Source organism: Pinus tabuliformis, chromosome 7 (assembly GCF_031772625.1).
Source record: "Pinus tabuliformis cultivar Carrire ecotype Pingquan chromosome 7, CPIR1, whole genome shotgun sequence".
Taxonomy (NCBI): domain Eukaryota; kingdom Viridiplantae; phylum Streptophyta; class Pinopsida; order Pinales; family Pinaceae; genus Pinus; species Pinus tabuliformis.
The window spans coordinates 1,128,423,658-1,128,437,924 of NC_142293.1; the positions used below are offsets into that span (position 1 = coordinate 1,128,423,658).

At 38.8% G+C, this 14,267-nt stretch overlaps 1 protein-coding gene across 1 annotated transcript; it reads left to right on the top strand.

Annotated features, from left to right (window-relative positions):
- Positions 1–12,586: 12,586 nt before the first annotated feature.
- On the top strand, positions 12,587–12,964 carry LOC149251486 (protein LYK5-like). The gene has a single exon (XM_089453902.1). It carries the CDS (start codon positions 12,587–12,589, stop codon positions 12,962–12,964), a length of 378 nt encoding a protein of 125 aa, XP_089310028.1.
- Positions 12,965–14,267: the final 1,303 nt, after the last annotated feature.

Below are 14,267 nucleotides of genomic sequence, written 5' to 3' on the forward strand. Positions count from 1 at the left end.
AACAAAATTATTTGTGCCAGTTCCCAACCCCAGGTTTACTTTGAAGAAATGTTGTTCATTGATGAATAGTAGGAAACCTCCCCCACAACCCTGCTGTTGTGCTGCGCCATCGAAGAAAGCCCATGGAGTGCTATGTTTTATTTGCGGAGGGTCACGCGGTCTTCTAGATCTAGGCTGCGGCGGCTCAGGCAGCTCATTATAGGCCGATATGATGAGGGTAGTAAGATGCGGCCAGTTCACAGGTTTATCTTCGAAAATCATTCGATTTCGTGCAAGCCATAGGTACCAGCAAATAATGATAGGCAGGATTTGTAGCTTGGAGTTTTTGTGAATGTAAAACCAAGTTTCCCAGGTTCGAATAATATCATCTCCCTCCCATTTTCCTGTGTGTTGAATAGAGGATGATATATATTGCCATAAAGACGTTAATGAAGAGCAGTTTATGAACAAATGAACGCTCGATTCGGAGGTAAGTTTGCACAGGGTGCACCAGGTCGGACCATAGATTGCACGACGCATGAGATATTCCCCAGTGGGGACAAGTCCTTTTAAGATACACCAGAAGAATAGTTTCTTCCTGGGGGGAGCGGTGAGTTTCCAAACTGAGTTCCACCAAAATGAGATTGTGTCCGGAACCTTGTGCGATATCAGAGTGAGATAGCTAGACTTAGGAGTGTATACTCCGTTCTCCGAGTGATACCAGATGAGCTCGTCCTGTCCTTGTTTGATCCTGATATGCGATTCTGATAATGCCTTGATGTATGCAGAGCAATCCTGGTGCTAGAGGGGTGGGATATTGATCTGTATTGCAGATTTCCAACGCTGGTCGAATATGGAAGAGTTTTGTGGATCAGCAATGTCAGCCAGAACTTTAAACCCTTGTGAGTGAAGATGCCGAATGAGTGCTTCAGGTAGAATATGCCTACCGCCTCTTCCATTCCATGGGTTCAGACCAATATGAGCCAGTGTTTTGTCATTGATTTTCCATACCAGATTATCCCTGATAAGTGGCATAGAGTTAAGAAGTGCTTTCCATACAGGTGATATGCCAGATTTAGGCCAGATAGGAAGGCAAATCCAATCCAAGATGTGGAGAGGCCAGATATATTTGTGATATGTAATGTTGGTCCAGAGATTGTTGCCAGTGAGTAAGGTCCACCCCATTTTTTCCGCGAGGGCTTGAGCGAATGTAGGGAGATCTTTTAGACCCCATCCTCCAGGATGCTACGCGGGATCCAGGCTAGTGCCATCCAAAAGACCGGGGTAGCTTCCAGGACAACTTTAACCAGTACGAGTCTACCTGCTCTAGAGAGATCGCTTTTTAAACTATATTAATCTATTTGTTAAATTTTTAAGATTCATTTTTATTTTGAGGTTGATAAGCATTTATTATTTTTGAAATAAGATGGAAGAGAGTGATATATTCAATAGTTGATTTTATTTTGGATGGTGGAGATATATATAATAGTTGTGTCTTCTTTTAATCTTTGTAATCCAATAATTTGTTAATTATGAGATTAGAGATGTTGATATAATTTTTAGGGGAGAGATTCCCGATGAATGGTGATTCTTATCAATGTTCACCATATGTTACTAATTATTCTTAGTATGGGAGAGATGTTGTCATGTGCAAGGAAGCATTAGATCAGAAAATAAAAATTATAAAAAATAAATTTGGATCTATTAAGAAAAATAATAAAAATAATAAATCTATAATAATGACTCCTCTTGAGTTGAGGGTTGGTAAGATGACTTTCCTATATTTAAGAAAAATAATAAATCTATGACAATGCTTCCCCTTGACTTGAGGGTTGTTATGACAAGCCTCAACTAGAATGTTATTGCATAGTTTAGTACCATTGAGGGTTTGTTGGAAGAAATTATATCCAATATGAGAGTGAGCTAAAGGTGTTCCTTGTCCCATAAAATTTTTGCCATATACATTGATAAGCTGGAAAGTGTTCGGAGGATGCAAGTTGTATTGGGCTCATGCTTGTAAAAAAGCCTAAGAATAAACTCCATGAACAAAAATTGATTGCATCGATGTTGAATTCATTCATTTATACAAAAGTAAGGTAGGTACGAGTCAACTTTGTCTCAGTAACTTATTAACGGAAAAGTAAAACTATCAATTAACTAATATGGTACAAAATATTCTCGAATGATTAGTTAACATTCCTCCCTTAATTAATTTCAAGGGATATTTGACATGCCAATTAACATTATGAAATTTCAAACTTTCCACGTCCTAGTGCTTTGGTAAAAATATCTTCGATCTCCTCTAAAGTAGGAAAATGTGTAAGATGAATGGCTTTGGCCTCTACATAATGTCGAATCAAGTGATATTTGCTGCTTTGATCATGAAATTTAGGATTCTTGGCTAATTGAATTGCAAAAGAGTTGTCAATGAATAGAGGAGATGAAGTCTTTTGTTTCTTATGCAAATATTCAACTATTTTGCGAATCTAAATTATTTCTTTTGTAGTTTGAGTTGCTGCAACATACTTGACTTAAGTGGTAGAATTAATAGGAACATATTGCTTTCATTATTTGCAAGTGATAGTTGTTGATTTAAGGTTCATCAAATAACCAAAAGTCGAGAGCCCATGCTCCTTATCTCCATCAGAACTCGAATTTGAATAACCAATGTAATTGTAGTCTGAAACTTTGGAATATTTGATGCCATGTGACTGAGTGCTTTCTAAATATTTGAGCCCTCATTTTTCTTGTTGCGATCCAATGGCCTTCAAGGGTCGTAATTTTGAGTTGGTAGCGATCATTTATGCATTGAAGATGTGTAAGCACTATCTTTCTGGAAGGAGGTTTGTCCTTATGAGTGAATATAATGGACTGAGGTACTTATTTTATCAACCTAATCTAAATTCCAGTGAAGCTAGATGGTTAGTTACTCTCAGTGATTTTGACTTTGAGATTAGGTACATTAAGGGAAAAGATAACAGGATTGCAAATGCTTTTAGTAGAAGAGCACAGGTGAATTACATTGCAAAAGTGAGCTCTTATGGGACAAACTTGTAGGAGCGGATCTTGCAACTAGTACATTAGGATGACAAGTACCAACATATTAAGCATATGTTACAACAACGTGATACACGTAATAGGGATGAGAAGTATCATCTTAGATGGCTTGGTAAAATTCAGAAACAAGATTTATGTGTCGGATGATGGCGAGATTAAGAATCTTATCTTGAGGAATTTCATATTAAGTTGTATTCAAGTCATCCGAGATATCAAAATACATTGACAACAATTTAGAAATTCTATCATGGGCCGAACTTGAAGAAATAGGTGGTTGAGTTTGCTGCGAGATGTTTGGATTTCCAGCAGGTAAAAGTAGAGTGTAAGAATCCAGGTGATTTATTGCAGCCAATTATGATTCCATAATCGAAATGGGAGGTCACTTCCATGGATTTCATTACAGGTTTTCTGAGGACATTAAAGCAACATAATTCCATCATGGTTATGATTGACAAGATAAGTAAGGTATCTCACTTCATTTCAATTAATTCTAGGAATTCAGCAAGTGAGGTAGCTCATATTTTCATGAGGGAGATAATGAGATTTCATGGTGTTCCTAAGAAGATTTTATTTTATAGAGATGCCAATTTCACTTCCAAGTTTCGGAAGGAGTTGTTTCCAGGCCTGGGGATAGAGTTAACCTTTATAACAAATTATCATTCATAGATAGATGGATAGACATAGAGGGTTTATAGGATTCTTGAGGACATGTTGAGGATGTATGTTATGCATCAACATAAGAAGTGGGAAGAGTATATTCCACTAGTATAGTTTTCTTATAACAATGGATATCAACAGTCCTTGAGGATGAGTCCATTTGAGACAATTTATGGATAGAGTTGTAATACTCATATCAGTTGGAGTGATTAAGTGAACAAGGTACGGATTGGACCGGACATGTTGGAAAAAATGGAACAAGAAATACAAGTTATCAAGAAGAATCTAAATGCAGCATAGGATAAGTAGAAGAGTTATGTAGATCAACTAATCGAAATTGGGATTAGGGGCAAAAATTTGCTCAAAAATCAAAGTGCTCAGAATCGCTCAAAACTTGAATGACCACGTCTCAGCGATATGATCCCAACGTAGCTTGTTTCACTCAAAACAGAGCTCGTATGAGAAAGATAGAGACTTTTGTCCGCTTTCACAAACAGAGAAAATTTTGGGTACAGGGCTGATTGGAATGTTGACTAGGCATCCGTACAGCCTAGTCAACGAAAATAATATTCCAAGGAATATTCCCAAAATATTCCCATAGGTGGCTCTATCAAGTTGTGACAAACATCAGCATGTAGTTGGTCAAAGGAATTTGTGAGGACCAATGAAAGGCTGACACGTGACAAGCCTAGGGGCCGCCACGTGCCCTCTCAAAGGTCATGTAAAAATATTTGGAAGGTCAGTGGAATCGAACCACGACCTCACCCACACAAGCACCATGCTTTACCGCTATACCAAAACTGTGTTTCTTAACCAACTATGGGCGTGATTTTCTTTTAAAGGGTTAAAATGTGGCAGTTGGGTAAAGAGTGGGCCAACCCCTACCGCATGTGACCAACACCGTAACTAGAGGTCGATGCTTATTGCTAACCATGCGCTTAATGTGATAAGTGGAGTTAATGGTAATTAAACCATCATTATCACTTAATTAAGTGCAGATTTTGTTGGCAACAGTTTTGGCAGGTCTGACAAATCCGACATTGCTCCATTTTTGGTGGGTTTAACTGTTGTCTCTACAGATTTGGTGGCGTTTTCCTAGAGAAAACTGAAGAGCCACAACTTCTTCAAAATTCGACCAATTTTGGCTAAAAAAGAGTCATTCCTAGATGATTTGGATTCTCTAAACACAATGGAATAGGTTGCAGAGGCACAAGGCACTTATGTACGTGATTTTGCTTCGTTGAAGTTTAAGAAAACCTATGGCCACCAACGGAGGAGGTCAAGCCTAGATCAACTGAAGTCCAATTGTAGAGCCTGGGTAATCATTTTTTGGGGTTTTCAGTCTTTTGAATCCAATGGAGAAGGTTGCAAATCCATTGGAGCACTGAAGGTGCATGTAATTAGAGAATTGACCAATAATCCAAAGAAGGCCTAGCCATTGGAGCAGGTCCAAGGACATGTAGCCCAAGAGGGGTGAAATCCTTTATCATATTTGTGTTATGAGTTGCTATGCTTTACTTATCTACAGTTTACTTGTTATGTATGTTTTTTAAACAACTAATTAACCTCATAAATTTCTCATAAAAGGAACTCAACACTTGACACATAATTCCTCACATTTTATTTTGAGATGATACTAAACACATTTTTTTTTAATACTGATGAGGGATCTTGCATAGAATTAACAAGTCTTCCCAACATTCAGATAAAGTTGGTATCAAAGCATTGTAAGCTCATTTTAACCCTGAGATGGTTTTCCAAGGTTAGTTACAAAATTAGTTATTATTTTTGTATTTGTGCAAGGAGAATTTAACTGTGTGCAAATTTATGTGTGTAAGCTGAAGAAGGGAGATGGTATCAGATGCTTCTTTGGTGAGAAATGTTTTGAAGATTTGTGAAGATTTTTGATGCATTATAAGTGTGATGGTAGCTTCAACAAGTGATGTTTCTAATCCATCTTCCTTAGCAAGACTCTTTGATTTAGAGATGTTGCAAGAGCTTATCATCATGAGAGATATGGTGCAAGAGATGAATGAAGATACGAAGGAGAACACTATATTTGAAGAGGAGTTGATGGCCATGAAGGAGGAGAAGTAAGAGCTTCTTGAAAATATGCATGACATGGAGATTCAACTCCACGATGCCAAGGAAACCATAGCAAAGTACGTTAATGAAAATGACGTATGCAATTCAAGTTTATATTCAATTTCCTCTCAAAATGAATGTTTTGGTGCTTTTGACAAACACACTAGAGGAATAGGGTCCAAATATTGATGAAGATGGGATATGAAGGTAAAGCATTAGGCAAACATGGACAAGGCATAGTTGACCTAATTGTTGTTGAGGAAAGGCCTGGGTATTTGGGTCTTGGTTATGGACAACATGATGGAGAATGCTCCAAAGTCAAGGAGGCACATGAAGGCGTTCCAAGAAGGAATTTAATTACATGTTCATTACCTCAAGTTTGTGAAGTTTGTGTTCACGAGGAATGAAAAGCTTTTATACCCACTTTGCAAGAAGATGCTCATAAGTGTGCAACTAGTGGAAATGGAAAACAAGAGGATGTTGAAAGCTCTAAGGTCATTGAAACCATTGTTGGTATTCTGAAGAGAGCCACTACCTCATCAAATTCACCTCTTCAAGAAGGCAACAAAGGTGAATGTGCAAGGTATAGATCTGCCTTTAATCAAGTTTCTTTTGATTATGATAAACATGGTAAATCTTCACATAAGATTTGGAGAACATTTACATGTTCCTTTTCTGGGTTGAATAACCATATTGTTTCGAGGTGTTGGAAGATGATAGACATACACATGAAACTTTCAAAACAAAAGATACAAAAATCCAAGGTCCATTTGATGATGGAAACCATGTTCAAAAGAAGATGCAATTATTTTGCACTCATTGCCATAAGCAGGGTCTTCTTGTAGACAAATGTTGGACTTTGCATCCAACAAGTCATCCACGACATTTGAAGATGGTGGAGATAGATTTTGGCAAGAATGGAAAAGGAAATTCCATAATTGATGTGGGCCAGGATGATACACGTGATGAATTGCAGCTGAAAGAATCACCATTGAAATGGTTTGGAAATAGATGGTTAGATTTCTTAACCAATTAAGGCTTTCCATTTTTTTGGATAATTGATGCAAAATTTTCCTTATTGATGCATTTCCTTGTTATTTGGATGCATTTATTTTCTCCTGAAAGTATGTTTCATATTGCATGAGGCAAGATGTTGTAAAAGTAGAGTTATGTTGACTCACTTAGATGCAGAAAAGATGCAAATTTGCAAATACAAATTTGCATGCATGTTGCATTCTTGAACTTGCATGTTTACGCCAGGAAAGTGTTCGAAAGTGGAGTTTATTGACTCACTTTTTTGCAACCAATTTGGTCATTTCAGCTCTTCAAGTACTCATAAATACCAATGGGATTCTTGTACTTGTGAGAGTTGAGAACTATTATGCATGCATGAGATTTTGTGTGTGTGAACAATGGAATTTTTAATAGTTTCATTGTGCTTGAACATGCATGAGTGATTGACTCGTGTTGGTTGATTGCTTTGTTAACATGTATGTTGTCAACTTGAGAATGTTGATCATTTTCACATGCATGAGTGTTGACTTATGTGGTCGATTAATTGTTACATGTATGTTACATTGACTTGGAAGATTTGATTTTGTTTAAAGAAGCATGTTTTGTTGACTTGTGTTTATTCGATAGTTATACACCAAGATGTAAGAGTACATGGGGATGTCCACATGATGTAACATTTGTTTCTTTGAAAAAATAAAAGGAAGAGTTCATCAAGTTATATTCTTGCATGAGTGTTTTTCAAGTTTAATGGTGTTTCTTGTGACAAGATGTCGTAGGATTTTGGAAGGTCCACGCTTGAGCAAGAGGCCCATAATTAGCCTTCATTCTCAAATAATGACATGAGCAGCATGTGAATACTAGAAGATGATGGAATCAAGAAGAGAAAGTGGACAAAAATGCCAACAAAAATTTCACCCATTGTAGACCATTTGATGTGTTGACACCAAGAAGTGAAAGAGATGGTGGATGCGTTCTTCCAGATGTGGAATTTGGAACCCTGGAGATAAAAGAATGGTCATTTATTTTCTTGTTATTACTGATATTGTAAATCATTGTTGTATTTCACTCAGATGGGCTTAACTTGGAAAAGTGGTTTCCAAAAGAATCTTGCATCGAATGCATGTGTTGCAAAGGAGGAACACGATTCTTAGTGGGAAGGCCATCAATCAACTTTCCAAGCACCAACAGATCGCTTTGGTATAGTAGGGTGTTTAATCAGCAAGCAGCTAATAAGTGTTGGATTGGGTGAGTAGCAAAAGGAGAACACATTGCCAGAACCACCATGGCTCTCTAGATCTACAACACTTGTGCCAAAACCATGGCTCTCTAGACCTGCAAGACACTGCTAGAACCACCATGGCTCTCTAGAGCTGTAACACTTGTGCCAGAACCATGGCTCTTCGGACCTGCAACACACTGCCAGAACCACCATGGCACTCCAGAGCTGCAACACTTGTGCCAGAACCATGGCTCTCCGGACCTGCTACACACTGCCAGAACCACCATGGCTCTCCAGAGCTGCAACACTTGTGCCAGAACCATGACTCTCCGCACGTGCAACACACTGCCAGAACCACCGTGGCTCTCCAGAGCTGCAACACTTGTGCCAGAACCATGGGTCTCCGGACCTGCAATACACTGCCAGAACCACCATGGCTTTCGAGAGCTGCAACACCTGTGCCAAAACCATGGCTCTCTAGACCCACAACATGCTGCGAGAACCACCATGGCTCTCCAGAGCTGCAACACTTGTGCCAGAACCATGGCTCTCCGGACCTGCAACACACTGCCAAAACCATGCTACAAATAATAAGAATCTAGTCTTACTATTTACTCAGGGTTTTTGTGTACTTAGGAGGAAGGGTGTAAATGTCGGTGCTATTAGGGTCTCCAATCACTGATTAGCATTACGGTTACAGGGGCACGGAAGGATTGTTTTGCTACAATATTTTATCTTCTGGCCAGGCAGCACTATAGGTTGCATCACTAATCATTCAATTTGTAGTTACAACTTTGATCTTTTCCATCTCGACAGTACAGTAGTTGTGTCGTTCACATTTGTTTAGTTGATAAATCCTTTGCTAGGCCAGGCTACCAGTGCCGCCAGCGGCTTATTAGTGACCACATCCAAGTATACTCCTCAAGCACAAAAAGAAAACTGATATCTTAGTTAATTTGTTAGGGTTTTTAAAATTCCTTATGTTTGAAAACTAATCGATTTTCTTGGCTTAGTTATAGGCGGGTTTCACATAGCTGTTCACTTCAAGCTATTGCTGCTCAACTTCTCCAGAATTTGGTACTCACCAAGCTGGAGTTCGTAGCCTTCACAGACCCAGGTTCCAACTGCATATTTTTCTGTTGTTAGCTATGATTTTGGGTTATGGATGTTGGTTAGGGTTTTAAACCCAACCTACACATGACAGGGTAGTTGTATTTATTCTTTGTTGGATGCCTCTTTCTAAATTTAGAACTAAATTTAGGCTAGAATATATCATACCCTAGTACCTTGGTCAGAGGCTAACCCTAGTTTCCTCGAGGAGTTACTACCCAATTTGCTTTCTATTCCCCATGAACTCTCAATTTTCCCTCTTATTCATCACATGATTGGCCTTTCCTTTAATATTAAGGTTCCTCAAACAACATTTCTATTTACTTGATTCTATTTTTGTTTCCCAGATTCTATTTACCTGATTCACTATTTACCTGATTCTATTTCTATTTACCTGATTCTATTTCTATTCTATTTACCTAATTCAGTACTCTAAACATAACTTGTTTATATATAATAAACAGGAAGAAAAACATAATTATAATTAGTAGAAGTAGACATAACAAATCATAGTTTTGGGATCTTCAAAAATAAATAAGTTGAAGTAGACATAATCATAGTTTTTGGATGTTGAGAAATCTAACGAACTAAAGGAAATATGTAGGCAACATGAACAAACACAAAGTAGTTGAAGTATGAGAAGTAAATAATTGCGTATGCGGTCATGATAGATTTCACAAGTGGCCTATCAAAGCGTGAACAGAAGGATGGTTCAAACAAACCAAAGCTCTGAATTCATTGCAATACTAATAATGTCAAATATCTGAATTCATTGCAATAATAATAATGTCAAAGCTCTGAATTCATTGCAATAATAATAAGCCATAGGTATAAAGCATTATATATATATGATTAGAAAATTCCAATATGCAGAAAGAACTGGTCTCCACTCTAATTAAAACATCATGTGCACCTTCAATTCAGGTGAGCTTTTTCGGAGCAGTGCATTATTATTTACAGTTTTACTTCATGAGTCCGGAGAACTTCAAATATGAATAAACATAACGATTTACAGTTACATTATTAATGATGGCCACCTCAGACAAAAGAAAGAATTAAGCACTATTAGCGTGCACAATTGAATTTAACCAACCAATTCCAATTCGGCCCGTTTCATTTTGTTTGAAAAGACTATACAGGAACATTTCATCGTTGAAAAAAGCATTCTAAAGAACGGGGCTGGGGCCGCCGATGGAGCCTGTTGATTCTTTTACTATGGAGGCGTCGCTGATGGAGTCTGTTCATTCTTTTACTATGGCTATGGAGGCGCCGCTGATGGAGTATGTTGATTTGTTTACTATGGAGGCTCCCGCGGGACAAGCCAATTCTCCAATATAGCACGGTCGGCTCTTCGTGATCTCTTGTAGACCAACAATAATGTCACGAACACCAGTACTATGAGTAGTACTAGAGCGAGTGACACACTAATGACTACTGTCTGGAATTTGAATGCATTCTTGGGGCAGGATTTTATTCCACTATTCCAGAGTCCAGAATTAAAGAAAGCCGCGGGACCAAATTTCTTGACGTCCGCGTCGTTGGCTCTTCCCGAGAAGTTATTGTAAGAAATATTCAGAAATTGCAACTTGTGGCCAGCATCAATTGTGAATGGCCCAGAGAGATTATTACAGGAAAGATCGAGATAGAGTAAGGAACTAATTCGAGCTAGAGAATCAATAGTTCCATTCAAATTACAGTGGGATAGATCCAGGTATTTAAGCCTGCTTGAATTCTTCTTTCTTGACAGCACTAGTGGTGAAGTGAAAGCAAATTATTTCCAGCCAGAGAAATCTTGGTGATGCCCTCTAAAGTGACCAGTTGAGCAAGTACCTTGTTACCCATAATCTTGTTGTCGGATAGGTTGAAAACCCTAAGTTCTCGAAAGCTTGCAAGATTCAGCGTGTTGTCGAATGTACGGAATTTGTTATAAAACGCATTCTTCGTGTGTAACGCTGAGAATCTTGGAAACACGTTGAAGTTGAGGGTTCCTCCCAATGCATTGCACGCCAAATTTAGGGATGTAAAGCGTTGTCATCTTCCATAGGTCCTCTCCTAAACGCCCCGAGAGAGTTGTGTGAGAGGTCGAGCGTTTTAAGATGGGATAATTTAGAGAGCACCCTCCAGTTCACCACTCCTGACAGCTTCCGCGAATTTAATTTAATTTCTCGACACTACTTTCACACCTCCTCGCGCTCCCGCAAACGTCCTAGACATTCAATCCTGACACACTCTGAAAAGCCATTTGGATGATGTCAATGTCCGAATCTTTGGGCGAGAGATTGAATTCAGAGTCCATTTTTATGATTTGGATGTCGGAATCGTTGGCCGAAGCGTGTCCAAGAAGATTAGACAAGAGAATCATCAGTAACAGCCAAAGTGCAAAACTTTCAATTTCCATTGAATATTGCAAAACGTTAAAGACAACCGTTTCTTAGCTTTCGGATGTAAAGGCTGTTCTGCAAACAGGATCAACATGAGCAGGATTATTTATTTATTTATGTGCAATTAAAGAAAGATGCTGACAAAAAATAATGGTGCCTGTGCCTACCTCACTATTCTTTCTCACAAACAGGATTATTAAAACAGGCACAGGAACAATAGTATTCTTCTCGCAAACAGGATTGTACAGGCACAGGACGTTTATTAAAACAGGAACGAAAATTTGAGTCCGCGCTTAGGGTTCTGCCAATGCCAATACTGTCATCAAAATCAAAATAACTGATATTTCCAATATTGTCATCAAGTAATAACTGATATCTCCTAACTTCCCTCCCTTTTTAACATATTTCAGCTTCAGCTAGCTAGCCGTTCCAATTGTGGGCCCCCCACCAACGTTTAACATATTTCAGCCCCAACCAGCGAGCCGTTCCAATTGTCCACCGGCCACCAACGTCTAGTCAACCTCATTGTGGATGGTCAAACTAACTTATTTTACTAACATTTAATATCTATAAAATTTCATGGAGTAGTGTAACAAGGCGGAGGAATTGTCCGATTTCCGTCGCCGCCCGGAAAAACGTCCGGCTCCGGCCACCGGAAATTCCTTCGCCCTCCGCCACCCTCCGCGCGCTCCGCCTAGCTCCGCCACCCTCCGCATTAAAGTCGACGTCTGACAGGAATCGGTGGAGGCAGGATTTGCAGAGTGCCCACTTCTCGAGGTCACGCGACCCTCGCAAAGCTCGATATCGCCAGAGGAAAGAAGTTCCTGCAAATCGATTCACTCAAGAAATCACTAAGCAAGATCGTCCATGCCTGCATTTCCCACAAAGAGTTATGTACCACAACACCAATATCAAGTACGTCCATAATTACATAAAGTCCAGCAGCATTCTCATCACGGAGCCTGGTTACAGAGCGCGAATCTGCCATTTGGGCACCTCTTATCTCGCCGGGGTATATGACACAGAAGGGGTCGGGGTTTTGCCTCAACGTTCTAGCATGAAGATAACCAGAACACAGGGCTACATGGCGCCGGAATACATCAACAGCGGCATTGTGTCACATAAAGCGGATGTGTTTGCCTTGGGTGTTGTGTTGCTGGAGCTCCTTTCTGGGCACGAACCGATAAGGTATGTGGCGGATGAGAGCGGTCGCGGTATTAGGAGAATAGGGCTTATACAGAGCCTGAATATTGTTATTTCAGAGGCCGGCGATAATTTTGTAGGGAGGCTGAGGAGATGGATGGATCCTCGGCTCAGGGGCTCCTTTCCTATAGATTGCGCGAAGAGGGTAGCGAGGCTTGCCGCTTCCTGTGTGGATCCGTACACCGGAAAGAGGCCTGATACAAGATATGTTGTAGGGGAGCTGTCCAGAGTTGTTTATCATGTCCGACCAATGGTCTGAGCGAATGAATGCCAATAAAACATGTGTCAGTGGCACCTTCAAGGGCAGATGGAGTCATCTGCGTTTCATAAATATTCCAGAGTAAACAGGATTGGATTATATTGGTGTGTATTGCTTTGAACATTGTTGTACTGCAGAAGGGAGAGAAAAAACCACGGTGGTTTGGATTATATTGGTTTGTATTGATTTGAACATTGCTGTACAACAAAAGGGAGAGAAAAAACCATGGGATATAATGATCCGAAGGCTTTCTGTAAATATGGTTTGGATGGGTCATTTCGATGGATTATAAGAAAAATATTCAAGTGTTTCAGATCTTTTATGAGCACCACTTTGAAGCCTGGCCAAAGCTTAAAACTGTTGAGATGAGATCTACCAAAGAAATGTTTAAGTGCAAGTTTTTTTTTTCTGGAATGTATGATTCTCATGCCTCCTTCAATTTTTTTGGACCTATGAGGCAAATTGTATTCTTGGTCAAGAAAGTAATAAACTTCAAAATACAGACAATACTTTGTTTGATCTTTGGATTTGTATTTTCTGATGCATGTATTTATATTTATTTGCTTCAGTTGAATTCCTAGAGTTTTAGCTTTCCAGGTTTAAAAGAAGTGTTCATGTAGATGTGCCTTTGTGTTGATACTGCCATGGATTTTGCATCTTTTCAGTAGGAAATTGAGAACGGTTTGCATATTTTTTATTAATTGAATCTCTCTTTAATATGACTTTTCTTATTTTTATTAATTGAATCTCTATGTAATATATAGCAAATTGCTAATGAATCTCTCTTTAATATAGCTTTTCTTATTTTTATTAATTGAATCTATATGTAATATATAGCGACTTTCTTATGAAAGTGGAAAACGAAGATTCCCATTTAAAGAGAGCCATACTTGGATGGGAAAACTCTCGCAATGATGTCTCAAATATTTTGTGTAAATATAAGAGAATATATTCCAAAACACTGGGATTGCTTGGATTCATGGCAAGCAATACCATTAAACACTGATTAATCATGTTAAATCCAACGGATGGATGTTTGAAAAGAATAACTCTCGCAATGATGTCTCAAATATTCTGTGTAAATATAAGAGAATATATTCCAAAACACTGGGATTGCTTGGATTCATGGCAAGCAATATCATTAAACACTGATTAATCACGTTAAATCCGACGGATGGATGTTTGAAAAGAATGGCAGAATCCGACGGGTGGATGTTTGAAAAGAATGACAACGGGAGAATCTTTTTTTTCAAAGTTTTTAAATTTGAAAAATTATCATATTTTTCTGGATTTTATACTACAT

Coding starts and splice junctions, on each gene's coding strand:
- LOC149251486 (XM_089453902.1), top strand. CDS start 12,587: ATGGCGCCGGAATACATCAACAGCGGCATTGTGTCACATAAAGCGGAT.